Genomic DNA, 17,466 nt, shown 5'->3' on the forward strand with positions numbered 1-17,466 from the left:
AATTCCTGAGATGTATGCTAGTATTGCACCAGTCCCGTTTTTTTGCCATTCCCCTAGGTTAGTTTAGGTTAGGTTAGGTTAAATTACTGCTGCGATAGTAATTTATGTGTGGGAAACATAATGAGATTATTTTCAAGAAAATTCTATGGTTAGTTTTAAGATATGGCGTCCCGTTTTTTTCAGGGAATGGTCCCGGTACTCGGTTACATCTCGGGATAATGCTTCGGGGCAACCCAATGCTTCGTCAATTGTGGAAAAGTGTACAAATATGAATTTGATTCGGATTGGTTCGAAAAATATCACAACACAGACAAAAAACTTCTAAGATACTGCGAACACGGCCTCAGTGCTTCTAAACGATAATGCTACAAGCCTTTGAGATAACATTGATATTTCACTCTCGTTCCCGTTATCTGATGTACCAGTTCTTTCATCTGGCGAAGACGTGTATAAGCCAAAGGAAAAATCAATAAACAGTCAAGAAATAAAAGAAAACAAGTACGGTGTTATAAGGAAGTATTAAAGTCATTTCTTGTCTTGTCTTGGCGGAGCAGAGAGCATTCTCTCTTGTTACATCAAGCTTCTGCACTTCTGAGCAACGGCCATCTATGCTTGGTTTGATGGGGCCATCCAACGATGGTTTGCTTACTTTTTTGGGTGGTGATGGGAAGCGGTTGGGGGTAGGGGTGGATGGAAGGGGGAGGGGAGGAGTATGTGCGAGTGATCCAAGCGTGATAAAGGCGTGTTCGCGCGCTTTAACCTTTGAAGTCTCCGACCCGTATTGCCAATATCGATTCACAGTACGCAAAACAAGAGTGAGATTTGATATTATGAAATTCAGGCCGTCAAGCCAAGAACTGGGCCACTTTCGGTCACACGGCAATTAAGGCTCTGAAAAGAGGGAGTTGGAGTGGTTGGACAACTAGAGAAAGACATCCAGAAAACTGAGATGAAGTACAAGGATCTAATAAATAATAAAGAGGTTGGACAGAAAGACTGATGAAAGGCAGCGGAATGGAAGTGAAGCAAAGGGCTAAAATGTGGATTTATAGGTAGAGGCCGAAGGGACGCTGCAGACACCATTTAGTTATGCCTACAGTGCACCACGTGAGGCGCACTGAGAGAGAGAGAGAGAGAGAGAGAGAGAGAGAGAGAGAGAGAGAGAGAGAGAGAGAGAGAATCCTCAAAGGCTAATAACATAGTGGCAAAGTTTCTTCTCGATTTTCTCATTGTGGTGTTTGAATCAGATAATCACTTATAAACCGTCGTGTAAAATAAAGACAGAAACTCATAATAAAACTACAATGCGAGTATTTCTTATTCGTTCTAACATTAAAATTCACTAGGACTATTTTACATTGAATGCATATTGAATATGTATTCAATACGTGTTCAGTGAATATGAACTAGATTCTTTCGTGTAATCTAGATAATCATCAAGATTAAAGCGTATTCACTTAGAATTAATTTAAGCATTAAACGTGGTATTGAATTGAATACAGAATTTTGGCCAAAGGCCAAGCACTGGGACCCATGAAGTCATTCAGCGCTGAAATGGAAATTGACAGTAAAAGGTTTGAAAGATGTAACAGGAGGAAAACCTCAAAGCAGTTGCACTATGAATTAATTGTTACGAGAGGGTGACAAGTAAGTCGGAATAAAGAGAATATGAAAGGAGGTACAGTAAAAGGAATGAAAGGGGTTGCAGCTAGGGGCCTAAGGAAGGCACGCTGCAAAGAACCTCAAGTAAAGCCTACAGTGCACCGCATGAGGTGCACTGACGGCACTAACCCCCTATGGGATTAAACGTGGTATAATCAAGAAGAGGACCTAAGACCGGATCACGCTTGAAAGAAGACAATAAAACTCGGCAAATTCGCATTTGAAAGTGGGAAGTTGAAGTCATATTCGAACATCGATTTTCCATCTCTTCTACAAAACTCAATTGTGTCTCATTACTCTGGGACATTTGTAACAAAATGTGACTCAATTCCGCCTTACGGGAAAACAAGCATCACTTTTAATATTTCATCTCAGGATTCTTGAAGAAAACAGTACAATAACGAACGTATAGGAAGTTCTTGTGGTATTAAAAAAAAATGAATAAGTCTTCTAAGTTAGTTCAGTAGTAAGGTTTCTTGAAAACTGAAGGACTGACGTGTTCACTATTAATTTTCAAATCTGGTCTTCGCAGTCAACAAGTAATACCTTCTAGCACTACACAGATTTTCCCGGATATCTCCATTGATCGTTCTGATTACCCAGTCCCTTTTCAAATTCACAATTATCATCCTTGTTCATTTCAGTTCATTTAGCGAGTAATGTCAACAACACTTTGTATTTCTCTTGAATAACTTGTCCTTCCGTATCGTGCCTGGTTTAGGGCAGCTGTGTCTTTAGTATCTTTTTATATGTCTCTAAAATTCTCGTCTTTTTGAGTCTTTGGAAAAGTCTAGGCGCCCCGTATTTAAAAACTCCGTTTCCCAACAGCTTTGATTAAATTGTAATCTGATCACCGGAGTTATCGAGTCTTATTTCATTCAAAGTTCCCCCAGATACTTTCCTCATATTTTTCATAAGTTGTATTTCAACAGAGATCTTTCACATTCACTATTGGTCCCTGATCCCTTTGCCTGTCAGGAGTAACCAGATTCGCTGAACAGCAGCACCAACATGTAGTAAATGTACATAGGTCCGTTATTTCTCACACCGCTGGACTGTGGAACAGCCTCCCAGAGGATGTAGTGCAGTTCGAACTTCAGAAGTTCATGCGAAAATGTAATAGGCTACATTACTATCCTAATACTATTCTTCTTGCATTTCAATACATTTTTATCTAATTACTAATTACTTTATTTATTTATTTTCATAAGTGAGATCTCTTCTTCTGCATTTCCCTTTACTTCCTATTACTTCTTCCTAATGAACACCATAATATTCTTTGGAAGCTTGAATTTCAAGTCAATGGCCCCTTTGGTGGGCTTGTTCCAATTGAATAGGTTTCATCTAATGAATAATGATAACTGATTAAAAGGAAAGAATGAGGTTCTTCACCTATCTATGATTTTTTTTCTTTTGTCTTATCTAGGATCTGAGTAAATTAAGAGAGGAGTCTACTGCGTCTATTTACTTCGTCATTTCTTACGACAGATACCGTGCGGAGGAAAAATAACCACGTTCAGTTTCTAGTTACTTTCTCAGGGCTAATGGCATGGTCTTTATTTTAGGCAATCCCCTTTGAACTAATGCTGAGATGTCTTATCTGTAATCCTTTCAAGATTTGAATTGTCTGTAATCCTTTCAAGATTTGAATTGTATCTTGGTCAAATCCCCTTAAGATTTATAATGCGATCTGTCTCTTTGGGTATCACTTGAAAACTTATGATATGATTAATTGTACCTGAGATTATCCTAAAGTCCCATGTCACAGGTGGTTCATTAGGTAAAAATGGCGAAATTATTCTTTTGGATAATCGCCCTTAGAGTAACGATACGGTGTGGTTTATTTAGTGTAATCCCCCCAGGATTAATGGTCAGATTTGTTCTGGGTATTTTTCCGAGGGGATTACTTGTGAGACACCTTGTAGGTGATCACCTTTGGATTTGTCCTCTTTTTGTCTTAAATAGTCCCTCGGGGGGTGATGGCCTGATAATCTCTCGCGAAATCCCCTTAAAATAAGAAGTACAATATTACTTGTAGGAAATCCATCTTTTATAAACCTCTAAGTGCATATTTTCTCCTTGTTGGACAACCTCCATTACTTTCAGTTCCAGTCTCAACAGTCGTTACATCAAGGCTATGCCAATTAACAGAAGATTAGCATTTTGAGACTATAATTGTCGTCAATGTCACCACCAAAAAGGAAAAACTCATGTTTTTGTTTCCCTTGCACAGAATGAAGTCAAAAGCAGGCTATTCGAAGAGGGCGAGCCCAATACTGCTGCTACTCCTGATGACGCTGGGATGTTCGCTGTCACAGTCAGACAACACTCTCTTCAAATTGGTAAAGACGCAAGCGAAGCACATGTCTATCTTGGGAAGCACACCTGTACACTCGATCACAGCTTGTGCTCAGTTCTGCACGACATGTAAGTTTGGAGAAGAGATGATTGTTGTCGATTCACTAGACTCAGTTTGATCAAGATCTGACATAGCACTTGACAAGATTTCTTAGGGCTTTCCACCAATGATACGGAAGTGATCTCTCTCTATTCCAGATGCTGACTGCAAGTCATTCAACCTGGAGGTTACCGCTTTGACAGCTGGAAACCTAAGACTCTGCGAGGCAACAGATGGCCAAGATGAAAAACCAAGCATGAGTTTCAGCATATACGATAAGGTGACACACACGTCAACCGCACCACCAGTTCTTGTGTACCAACTCTTCAAGGTACCTAACAAAGATCAAGGCTGCTCTCCAAACAGGGTGATCACAACTGTTGCCTTCAAACCTAATGATAACACTGATTCAGACATAGATTTCTTCATCTGCAGCAAAATAGACAAACCTGTGAAACAAAGCGTGGACAGCAGTAAGGAAAAAATTATAGCTACAGATGCAGCAACTTCAGAAATATGTCCTGACAACAAGGTCTTGCAAGGCTTCAAGTCTGCTGACAAAGAATGGGCAAGCCCCTCTGATCTGGAAGGTCGGTGCCAGCTTCTTGTTAACTGGAATGTTAACAAAACCAAGTGTTTGGATGCCTTGCCCACCAACGATCTCACCTATTATCCTAAAGCTTTTACTGGAATGAACGAGGTATTAATGTGGACTTCTTGGTTACACTGTCCTGACTACTACTTTGGTGTTGGTATACGAAGGGTGAAAAACGCCTCTACAGGAAAATATCAGATCTTGTCAATGCGCTGTTGCAAGATTGATGGCACCCCTTGAGAAGTAATGCCATTAAAACTGGATTTTCAGAAAAAATGTTTATGCACAAACGGTCTTGAGTGCTTCTGAACCACAAATAGTATCTGGGATCACTGTTTTCTGACCATGTACTCTGTAAAAGAGACTTGAAGCAAACAGAAAGTGAAATTATTGGATGAGTGATAGCAGGTAATTCAATTTTCAGTTTGTTTCATGTCAAGGACAGCAATGGTATGTTGAAGAAGCAATCATTACATTAATACTCCAAAGGTATGATGGATTCTTAGAAGGATTTACAGTAAATTATAAACAATTAAGATAAAAATAAAGGTATTAACAAAACCGATACTATTTAATTTACCTCTAAGTGCTTTTCTTTCAGAGGGAGTGGCAACAGAAAAAAAACTACTTGTTTGCTTCTACGTGATCAGACTGCCTAGCTCTAAACCCCAAAGCCCACTCTAGATTATATAACAAAGTCATCTGTTGTTTCTCAGAGGTAAAGCAGCCACATAAAATGGAGGCTCATCACTATGACAAATTGAAAGTAATACAACTTTCATAAGATTTTGACCAAGCGAAAAGTCCACTGAAAATTAATAATTCCGTTTCATGAGAACCACAGCCATTAAAATCTGTAACCTTAAAACATGAACCTACCAAATGGGTGTGGCACTCTTAAAATGATTTAGGAATCTAGACCTGATGAGCTATCATTTCCTCTCTAAAGTTTTTGCGAAGCAAACATGACACATAATTCATAAGAACATTAGACTGGCGTGTCACATTTACTTTGGTAATGAAAAAAACTAGACCAGTCGAAACACTCCCAGTACAGCTGCGAGCAGTGAGTCTTGTGGCTCCCTTGTCGCACTCTGACAGCCTACAGGTCAACAGTCTATCTGATTTCTTAATGGCCTTATGACGCTGGAGCCTTCCCAGGCACACCCCTTTTCCTAAGCCTTTTCAGGAAAGCTGGATGGTTGGTTATCAGTGGATTGCTTCCCTTTCTAACCTAGACATAGATGACTATTTTCTTAATTTCAAAATATTAGATGATTAAGAGCTTTTCATAAATTGTTTATGGATGTATACTGTATATTGTTTGAAAGATCACTTACTTGAAGCTGTTTGATTAACCCTTTTGGATTCCGATGACGTAAAAGTACACACATCACTGCTTTCCTATTTGTTACGATTCCCTCACCAAGCCCCTAAGGATCATGGGTTGCCCAACATAGCCCGGGTAGAGATCTGGTCTCTAGAACAGAGGCATTGGGGCTCTCCTGCAAAGCACCAGAGGAGGGCCCCCTCATTTGAGCCCGGGACCCTAAAGGCCTATAATAAAGATTTTGATCGTTTCTAATATTTAAAATGGCACAATTCCGTTCCTATTTTATGAGTTTCGTTGAAGACAAAGGATCTATACCGCCAGATATCCTATCACATCCTAGAAACTGATGCTGAAACTGGAGTCAATTCTAAGTCTTCACATTCAAAGGACAGAATGTTGAATGGATCAAGGCCCTTCGAGGAATCGCGGGAAACAGGAGCTTGATCATTTGCCTCTTTTCAACACTGGAGCAAATAAAATTTAACAACATAAGAAAATCCTCCGGGATTCAAGAGGGGGACATGTCCTCGGTCTAAGACAGGGGGGCCCCACTCTCTCCAGGTGCTTCCCAAGGAAGCCCAGAGAGGCCAAATGTACTACAGAATGAGGGCCTTCCTCGGGTACCCTGGGACCCAGGTTTGACTTGGGAAGTGGGTGGCCTCCCCCCACCCACTTCCCAAGTGGTACAGGTCAGTGAGAGTTTTGGGAGTGTGATGAGGTACTTGTGCATCATTAGAATAAGAAAGGACCAGGAAGGCTCATAGCATAAACCTGTCTCGAAGAGCTCATGTAAACCAGACTGAACTGCCCAATATTTCTCATTGGTTCCTATAATATAGAAGACTGGCCTTCCTTATCCGACGGTATTGGCCATACCTTTATGGTCGTCGTATTCCTAGTTTCTTGTCATTTGAAACACCTTCCTGTACAAATAAAGCTCCGTTGTGCCAACAACACCATTGTTATTTGGGAAAGGGTAGAGGTACATGTTACCTGAAATATGACGCATTTCTGTCTCCCTTTTGTTTTATTCATATGAGCATTTTTCGCCTCTAATATTAAACAATTGTACACAACACATACACACATACATACATACAGTGTAGATATACATACATATATATATGTATATATGTACTGTATATATCTGTGTATATACACAGTATATATACACAAATATAGATGTATAAATACATAAATAAACATGTGTATATATATACAAATATACATACAACAAATATACATACATACATAGTTTCCTGAAAATCGATCCTACAAAGCCATCGATACGAAGAATCCCAACTTCGCTGATCAACTACTTTGAAACTATGAAATGGAAGCCTCGATAACTCTGTCCTAACGTAAAAAAGAAGAAAAAAAAAAGTGAATGACATTCCATCAGTAACAATAACTGACGTAATATAATCATTACAAAGCACAGAACTGTTCCGAAAAGAATTCATCTCATTTGCCTACAGGACAAACGCAGTCACGCGTCTTTCCGGTCTTCCAAAAACGTCATCGTCTAATCCTCAGGTTTTACAAAAGATTAATGGAAGGAATATAAACATTGAGGCCAAAGGCCAAGCGCTGGGACCTCTAAGGTCATTCAGAGCTGAAAGGGGAAACTGAAAGCAAAAAGGTTTGAGAGGTGTAACAGGAGGAAAATCTCGCAGTTGCATTATGGATCAATTGTTAGGAGATGGTTGAGGAAAGGAAGATGGAAGAAAGAGAATATGAACGGAGATACAGTAAAACGAATGAAAGGAGTTGCAGCTAGGGGTCGAAGGAACGCTGCAAAGAACCTTAAGCAATACCTACAGTGCACTGCGTGAGGTGCACTGGCGGCACTACTCCACTATGGGGACAAAAGTCCTGGGTTCGTTAACACTGCCATTAGAATTTCTTTAACTTGGACACCTCGCCACAAATATATACAGTATATATATATATATAAATATAAATATATATATATATATATATATATATATATATATATATATATATATATATATATATATATATATATATATATATATATATATATATATATTTATTTTTCTGCCTTTTGGGAATGTTCCTGACTACGGTGCACGGTGATGCCACCCCTCTATAAGAAGATCTAACGAAAATTTTCATAGTACTTTGTTCTCTCCTTGTTAGAAAAAATCCTCAGGAACAAGCAACAAGCGTCATCCTTTCTTGATCTAGGACGCAATAAAAACCAGACAAAACCAAAACTTTAAACAGAGATACATAAAAACATTCATCTATTAATACCAGGAGTCATAATAGCGGGATGACCATCAAAGTGACGCTACCGTTTTTATTAGGCCTAGTCATCCAATTAGCGGCTCTCTTTCATTCCGACATCTAAAATAAAATTTGAAATATGAAAAAAAATGAATGGAAGACATGAAAGGCTTTCCCTCATTTTGAAAAAAAGATAGGATAAAAGGTATTTTCCCCTCTTTTCAAAAGAATTAAAATATTCCCTTTTCCCTTGTAAAATAGGTTCCAACTCTTTTTCTTGTCTCTTACATCCCGGTCTATTGTGAAGCCTCGTTTTTTTTTTCACTGGATTCTTTTATGAAGGATAAAGATTCTCTTCTTATATATACATGTTCCACACAATCCCGTCTCTCTCTCTCTCTCTCTCTCTCTCTCTCTCTCTCTCTCTTAATATGCATTTACCAATTACTTTCGACCAGATATATAGAAAGCTATGAAAGAAAGCAAAAGTAAAAAGTCTCTCTCTCTCTCTCTTTTGATGTATAAACTGTATACCAACTAATTTCAACCAGATATACAAAACTATGAAGAAAACCAAATGAGAAAAGTCTGATTTCCTACAAAAACCTAAATGAATATACGTATATGTATATGTGTGTATATTAAAGTGCAACACACTTTAATATAAAATAAAATACTGTATCGCTTAAAGGCCATTATTATCTCCACGACGCGAGAAAAGCAGGAAATGATCTCTCTGAGAGACAGCATCGCCCCCTCCCCTCAAGACACTTTTGAAAATTGGGATAAAATGTCGTCATCACACTACACGCTTTTAAGCGGGGTATAAACACCTGATGAAAGGGATATTGGAAATTTTCCCCCGAGAGAGAGAGAGAGAGAGAGAGAGAGAGAGAGAGAGAGAGAGAGAGAGAGAGAGAGAGAGAGAATTTGAGGTCTTGCCTACAGTGTGTGTGTGTATTGACTCTCGGGTCTCTAGATTAAAGTTGCCGCACCGTGAGGGGTAGAAAATATTCATAAGGTCCTGCGAGGTGGATTCCAGGTGTTGAATAAAACATTTCCTTTATTTTCCACTAAGAGAGGAGCATTACCCTTTCTTCTTCTTCCTTTCTCGTTCACAAAGAAAAAAGCAGACAGAAAAAGTGGAAGGAAGGGAGGAAAGGGTGGGAGATGGGGCGTGATAACGAAGAGAAAGCAGAGTGACTACCTGATAACCCTGATTTTAGCTTCCGTTGTTTTTTGCAAAAAGTTCACGTAACTTCACGCAAACTTTTGCTTTTACTTTTGGGGTTCCTTCAGGTGAATGCAGAACTCATATTTTGTATTCGGGATACATGGCTTGAACCGTAACACTGGACTGAAAACAACTTGGTCTATTCCTTTGTTTAGCTTCGTTAGTTCTCAAAGACATGCCCCGGAGCAATGCACTTTTACTGTTGTCGATCGAAGCCCTGGAGGCTGCTTTGTTCACTGTGTCGACTTAGATCACAAATCAAAATGTAGACGGTTCTAAACGCAGTGAAAGAACAGTTTGCCTGAAGCTGAATACAATGAAGCCTCAATATCCGAAGGCTTTCTTGAGGGGAAGAACCACCAAACCAACAGCAGAGAACCAAAATAACCAATTCAATTAGTCATAGACTCACACAACAGAAACCACATGGGAAGACAATGGAACACCAATCAAATACATCCATTTATTTTCCTCAAGTACATAATTAAAGAGTGCCACACGTTCATAAATAAGGAGATAAAATAATAGTGTCAATAGATGAGTACTAATGATGAATGGATTGTTCCTAATTGAAACGTAACTTGACGAAAAGAGCCTCGTCATTTTAGGCGTAGGCCTTCACTCCCTTAGCCACCACGTTAGCTTGGAAGCCGCCGTCCTTGCTGACTGTGTATTCTACCGTCTGGACTCGCCCGTCGGGAAGCAGGACCTGTGGGAAGAATGCGACTACTGTTACCCGAAGGATCTACAGGAAAAGAAATGTTGGGACTATGACCTAGAAGGATAGTAGGAACGCTGGTACTAAAATCTACTTTAGGATCTGAGAGAAGAATGTTGTGGCTATTCTCTAGGGTACATACAGGAAAAATTACACTACTGGACTGATACCTGAGGCACATGTGGGATGAATGGTGCTACTGTCACTTAAATTACTTAAAGGAGCAGTGATATTACTAGTACTATTACCTCGGGAATGTGGAATTATAGATTCTACTGCATTTATCTGCGGGACCTAAGATTAGACTGTTACTCTCTTTGCCCAGAAATGGTGTAAGAGTTTTACTAGGCTCTAAGAACATAGTATTCTACTACTATCACTTCCAGGATCTGAAAGAAAAGGTAATACCTCTCCTATCAGAGTCTGCAGGAAGGCTACCCCTGTCAAGGGCTACAGGTGTAAAGGAAGAATGTTGCTATAGTATTATCTACAGTACAGTCACCGCATGGAATATGTTACTACTGCTACATTATATATGAAAGGAATTATTACTAGTACAAACTGTCACTAACGTTACCTGAAAAAGAACCGTTACTTACGTGACCTCAAGACGATTTTGGAATGTGTCCTAAAAAGGTCCTTGACTAACTTTACCCGGAAACAGAACCCATTGAAAAGGAACTTAAGGAAAGACAAATATCAGAATATCTGCCTTCAAATGACTCAGGCCAAGGGCAGAAAATGCAAATCAATAACAAGACTGCAACACCTGGTTTTAAACCCTTCCCATAGTCCAGGTAATTACTGGACCAGTTAATGAAAATGACGGCAGCCACTGCTTTTGGTAACACTGATGAACTGACAATGTATTGGAATAAGTTTGCATTCTGATATCTTGTCTAGCTATTGCAATGTATTACCATTTTTATTCCACTTCTCTGAGGAGGCATGGAATAATTTCAAATCATTCCTGTCAGTTTGAGGAAGCAGAATTTCAAATCATTCCTGTCAGTTTGAGGAAACAGATAGATATCTTGTTGTCAGTGACGGCTGACTGCATCAATCAAGCTGTGTGCACCAAATGTCCTTTTAATTAGTTCATTAGTTTTGCACGAAGCTCAGTAACAATACTAATTCATAAAAAGCTCATATGACTCACCGATGTCAGGGTAAATCTATAATTACGAATATATACAGCTATAGCTTTAAAATCGAACAGCTTTTCTTGTATAAATAATATATTGTATAAATAATATATATATATATATATATATATATATATTTATATATATATATATTTATATATATATATATATATTTATATATATATATATTTATATTTGCAACAGTGGATTTTTTCACCAAAGTAATAATAATAATGCTCAAACTATTATATTTGGCAGATGATAAAACTCTACAGCACAGGAAAATATACGAAAGTAAGCAAATTCATTAATTTATTCGTGACGTCGGCAAAAATGGATGTCAAGAGAATTCGTAGTTCGTGTCTACAGGGACGGTTGTAAGGGTTGCGCCTACGTGACATTTCGAAAATTCTTGACAAACATGAAAACATATTCAAAACTTGACATATAACGAATGCAACTTCCATCAGTTACCTTTTTTGTCTTCTTGTTTCCTTGATTAAATTAACCCGAATAGTGTCTTTAATGTCAAATAAAGTGAGGAAAAATCCCATTTTCTATGACGTGGGAAACATCAAGATTTCTTTCAAGAACCGGCTTCAGATTCTCCCGTCCCAGCATCTATAGTACTATGTTTAAAATAATTCATTAAGTGTCAGCGTGTAACTTCCAAAATAAAAAAAAAAAAGTGAATTCTCAAAACTATCGAAGGAAGGCATTTAAAGTGTGGGCAAGTTAAGTGCTCAAGCTCTAAGTAAAAATAAAAAATAAAAATGTGTTTCGTAAATTCACTGAGTATATCGCTTAACGTCAGGAAGGTTTGTATCCGGAATAAAAGTTGGGTATTGTTAAGTTTTCGTGATTATGGCCTGTCATTCACCCAGGGGTCTCAAATGCTCCCAGTGTTAAGGAATCGTAAAATTTTCAAACAATGAATTTTCCGCCGAACTCATAAATTAATCGCATTTATATACTGTAAGTCCTGGGCTGACGTCCATTGTTGAAAAAGCAACGTCTAGACTTAAATACTTGACAAGAAGGCATATTCCCAAAGCACATCATTAATACTTCTCCCAGGACTGGTCATTTTCATGACTCGAGCTTTCACGAGAGAGAGAGAGAGAGAGAGAGAGAGAGAGAGAGAGAGAGAGAGAGGTTTGAAAACTTCCACTTCTAAACTTCTGTCGACTGGTTTTCACGAAAATTACATTCCTCTGATACAAAAACAGTTAAAAGAATGAGAGTAGCTACTTCTCCGACCAGCAGCAAGCCGCTTCCCCTATAAAAAGGAAAGGTGGGCCATCAGGCAAATTAGGAGTGCGAAAGATCGGCCTACGAGTGAAGCCTGAATGCTCCCTATCCCCTTGAACGGGACTGCGTCATCCGACCCATGAAATGGGTATGTCTGATATCGCACAAGCGCTCGTACTATCGATTGTGAACTGATTTCGAAATACGAACAAGACATTATAACCAACTACTGCAAAAAGGACAATAGTTCTCTTGACTCTATATGTCATTTCATTAAGCTGCTCTTTCTTCGAGCTCGTAGCATCAATAAACTACTTGAAAACAAGGCTTGTAAAGCGCAGGCGCGAGGGCGGGAGATGAGAAGGATGGTGTGGAGAGAGAGAGAGAGAGAGAGAGAATAATGGTATTTTCGCTTTTGTTCCAGCATTCGCCACAAAGAGAGGGAGACATTCTGTCAGCTTTTTGGTTCGTTTGCAATTTATTTCAGCATTCCCACATGAGAGGGAGAGAGGAGGGAGACCAACCCTACTCACTAGTCACAAAGCCACTAACACCGTTTTCATTAGCAGCAATGAAAAGCAATGTAAAAAGGAATACTGGCAAAATTGCATGATTGGGACGCATTACCCGGCACATCACAGAAGAGGCCAAACCCAAAGCCTTTTTGCACGCATTAATATACACGCACTTAGGACACATTAGTCTAATAAGATCACTCAACGGGCGGGAGAGTGTTGTTACATTAAGTGGTGGCAGAACCACTTAGCAATATTTTGGCCTCCAAGGGCCATAAGAATGTCAATACAAGTAAGTTTTTATTGATAAATGAGTAGAAGCAAGGCGATGTTGTACCAGGTTGTACTGTTAAGCAATTTTTTTTCCCACGGGAGGCTCAACTTTGGTTCTTAGGAACGTACGTTTTGATTACTCATTGCTTAAGTAGCTGTTCGGAGGAAATGAACTACCTTATACATTTTCGTTCTGAATTTTTTTTGGAATGAAGCAAATTACAACTGTGTTCAATTCAAAAAGATTTATATAAAAGCCAATGTTAAGAGCAAAACACTTATAATGGTATAAACACTATGTCCATAATGGTTTTCAGCTGAAGATTTAAACAAAGACAGATGTATTGAAATGTGGAATGGAACAGAAACAGTTGCCAGGAGGATTGTACGGAGGATTTAGTGTAGCATGAAAGCAAGGAACTGGGGATAATTATGAATCGTGGAAGAAAGCCGCGTTGTGTAAGCCTAGGCCTATTCGTATTCAACGCCGATGCTTGAGATAACGATACATTTTCAGCTCTTCCTAATAATTAAATGTAAAATTTACGATCGCCGTGTACACAAATGAAGTAAACGCATGCAATATATATATATATATATATATATATATATATATATATATATATATATATATATATATATATATATATATATATGCAATATATCTGTATGAATGTATATATGATTATAATTATTTTATACTGTATATATGTATATAATATATTTATGTAATGAAAGAAATTATGCAATATATATATATGCATATATATTATATATATATATGTATAGGCATGTATGTATGTATGTATGTATGTATGTATGTATGTATGTATGTATGTATGTATGTATGTATGTATGTATGAAATAATTTTAAAATCAACCTATTTGGCCACTCTGACGAAAGACGTAAAAAGAAAAAGAGAGAGAGAGAGAGAGAGAGAGAGAGAGAGAGAGAGAGAGAGAGAGAGAGAGAGAGAGAGAGAAAAGACATTAACTGACCTGGTATGACCCACTGGTGTCATAGCCGTTACGGGCTTCTGCATGACTGTAGTCATTGCCAGAGTAGTCGTCCTTTACGGCATAATTAAACTCGTACTTAGCTGGCGCCTGCAAAAAAAAAAAAAATCATTAATTAAAAATGAACTGAGTTATCATTCGCTGGTAAAGAAAATATGTATTACACTTGGAAGAGAATGAAATTACTTTAAACATACGTGAACAATCCTACTATCTATATATATACAATCATGTGATTTCCTCATTAACAAGATAAGTATAAAATGCCCCGAAATCGAGTTTTCTGTAAAGCGTTTAATGCTGTATGAGACTCTCAGCAGCGGCCCTGTGGTGGCCTATGTTGTTGGCACTTATAGCGGTGCCAGACGCACGATTATGGCTAACTTTAACCTTAAATAAAATAAAAACTTCTGAGGCTGGAGGGCTGCAATTTGGTATGCTTGGTGATTCGAGGGTGGATGATCAATATACCACATTGCAGCCCTCTAGCCTCAGTTGTTTTTAAGGTCTGAGAGCGGACAGGAAAAAGTGCCGGACGGATAGAAAAAGCTGACACAATAGTTTTCTTTTACAGAAAACTAAAATGAATTTCGAGAGGGAAAAGCTACATATTTGAAAACTTATATCCTTAATCCCTTATCTTGGCCCTTGAATACAGACAACCACATACTGAAAATACAATTTTTGTTTTTTTTTCCTTTCTAGAGCAGAGCAAGGAGAGCAAAATACTTTCTCCCATATCTATGCAAGTGACAATAATAAATACGAAAATACTGACTCGAAAGATTAAATGAAAGGTAACAAAGACAGTAAGTACAGGCGCGAGAGAAGATAAGAAAGTGATAAAAAAACATAAGAAGAAGCAGAAGAAGAATCCTTCGAAGACAACTTCTCAGTTAGTCAGGTGAATCCAAAGGTCCATACCAGTCTCTCCATACCCTTGGTCTCCTAACAACAATCACAGGACGCCACAAGAAGGACCCACATTGGTCTAGACCTAGTGAACCTAGACCAGTGGTTCTTAACCTTTTTATTACCACGCCCCCTCTAAGAGTTGGTCCGTCCCTCCACGCCCCCCTTGCATCTATGAGTAAAATCCCCTCCCAGATTTAGAGGCAGATAAATAAAAAAAAAAGAGAAAGAGAAGGGGTGTTTTTATTCTTTTGGGAATGAATTAGTGAGATACTTGACACTGCTTCTTAGCGACTCTTGTTAAGAGACTATCGAATATAATTAGAAAATTTTTAATTTTTCCCTAGGGCTCCCGCGCCCTCCCTTGGAAATAGCTGACGCCCCCCAGGTTAAGAACCACTAACCTAAACCCAACCAACTCTTGGAGAAGACAACAATGACAAAAATTCAATGCTGGTTTAAACCAAGTGAGCCTAGACCCAACCATCTACTGGAGAAGAAAACCATAACAAATATCCAACCATCCTAAGAAAAAGAATGGAAATTCATAAAATAAAAATTCAAATTTATTAAAGACAGGAAAGATATTTCCGCCAAACCACCAAAACGAGAGTGAAAAACAAGTCTTGCAAAATTCACGTCGAGAGAGCTTTACTCCACAATGACACCACGGCACTTGACGAGCTAGACTCATGGACTTCCCAGGAGAAGATCTCTGGGGAATATATATCCTTTCTCATTCCTCCAAGCGGCTGGAAAGGCAGAGGAGGAGCGTCCAGGGAAAAGGAGAGAGAGAGAGAGAGAGAGAGAGAGAGAGAGAGAGAGAGAGAGAGAGAGAGAGAGAGAGAGAGAGAAGCTTAAAGCTTACATTCCCAACTGGCGTTGGGGGATTACAGGATGATTCCAGGACACTGACTGGAAGCGTCGCCTGCGGTGCAGATGTCGGCCTACGGCTTGACACCTTGGGCAGGGCATAAATGTCACGTATACCCGGTGTGTATACTTATATATCTGTAATGTGTTACTTTATAAAGAACTCTCGATAAACTGTTCATTATTTACCTGAGAATAATTTGCAAATTACAAACGACGTCTGATTTATTTATACAATTCTCTATCACCTCTCACTCCTTTGTTACTGCCTTCAATTTAAAGAAGAAGCAAATGAAAAGTATATAAATAAATAAACAAGTAAATATATATATATATATATATATATATATATATATATATATATATATATATATAAATGCACAGTGATAGTTTGATAACAGTTAAATGAAAAGATCATCTGACTACTGACTGAGGCATAAGCTACTGGAATACAAGTATCAGTGAAACATATTAAGATGGATTTTAAGTCAGTCAGAAAATATATTTGGGTGCTTATCAGAAACTGACATTATGCAAAACAATACGTTAAGTAATTAATTGAGAGAGAGAGAGAGAGAGAGAGAGAGAGAGAGAGAGAGAGAGAGAGAGAGAGAGAGAGGTCTTGAACAAACCTCCATGAAGCTCAGATGCACCTACGTTGAGTCTCGGGGAGAAAGAGATGCATATAAAGTCTGGAAAACTCTTTCTTTTCTTTATAAAGTAAACTGAAAATTCCATTACGAACTCTCTCTCTCTCTCTCTCTCTCTCTCTCTCTCTCTCTCTCTCTCTCTCAGCTGAAAATCTCTTCGTGTCATTTTGAGTTTCTCCGAACTGCTGAAGTCTGCAATTCAAATGCATCCTTCACCACTCAAAAGGATCCTTAGTCCCTTTTGAAATACTGGACAATTACTTTCCACCTTTCCCCTCTTCTCCTTCTTTCAGCCCGTCCACTTTCCTTCCTCTTTTTGAAACGAAGAAGAAGGAGAAGAATAAAGGAAGGGGGGAAGGGGGGGGAAGGGATTGCATTGGCTCTGAGCCATGGGCGATGAAAAATGCATTCGTGTTCCCCTTTCGATATCTGAAAAGTGTACGACGACCGTTGGTCTCTAGTGATATTTATCTTTAATATTTATTACGTGAAAGAATACACTAGAGCACAAATAGAGTATCTGTGTATTTATTTAATTATTCACTATATATAATATAAATATATATATTATGTATATATAGTATACATATATATATATATATATATATATATATATATATATATATATATATATATA

At 38.3% G+C, this 17,466-nt stretch overlaps 2 protein-coding genes across 2 annotated transcripts in view; one reads left to right on the top strand and one right to left on the bottom strand.

Annotated features, from left to right (window-relative positions):
- The first annotated feature begins 3,901 nt into the window (after positions 1-3,901).
- Positions 3,902-5,384, top strand: LOC136829152 (uncharacterized). Its single transcript, XM_067087476.1, has 2 exons — positions 3,902-4,089; positions 4,219-5,384. Exons 1-2 carry the CDS (start codon positions 3,954-3,956, stop codon positions 4,893-4,895), a joined length of 813 nt encoding a protein of 270 aa, XP_066943577.1. The 5' UTR covers positions 3,902-3,953; the 3' UTR covers positions 4,896-5,384.
- A 4,540-nt stretch (positions 5,385-9,924) lies between these two features.
- Positions 9,925-17,466, bottom strand: part of LOC136829485 (cuticle protein 8-like) — a 12,828-nt gene continuing 5,286 nt past the window's right edge. The window contains exons 3-4 of the mRNA XM_067088227.1: positions 14,377-14,484; positions 9,925-10,184 (exon numbers count right to left, since the gene is read on the bottom strand). Of these exons, the coding sequence (XP_066944328.1) occupies positions 10,080-10,184; positions 14,377-14,484 (213 nt within the window). The 3' untranslated portion in view covers positions 9,925-10,079. The remainder of the gene's footprint in view (positions 10,185-14,376; positions 14,485-17,466) is intronic.

This window comes from Macrobrachium rosenbergii, chromosome 44, assembly GCF_040412425.1.
Source record: "Macrobrachium rosenbergii isolate ZJJX-2024 chromosome 44, ASM4041242v1, whole genome shotgun sequence".
Taxonomy (NCBI): domain Eukaryota; kingdom Metazoa; phylum Arthropoda; class Malacostraca; order Decapoda; family Palaemonidae; genus Macrobrachium; species Macrobrachium rosenbergii.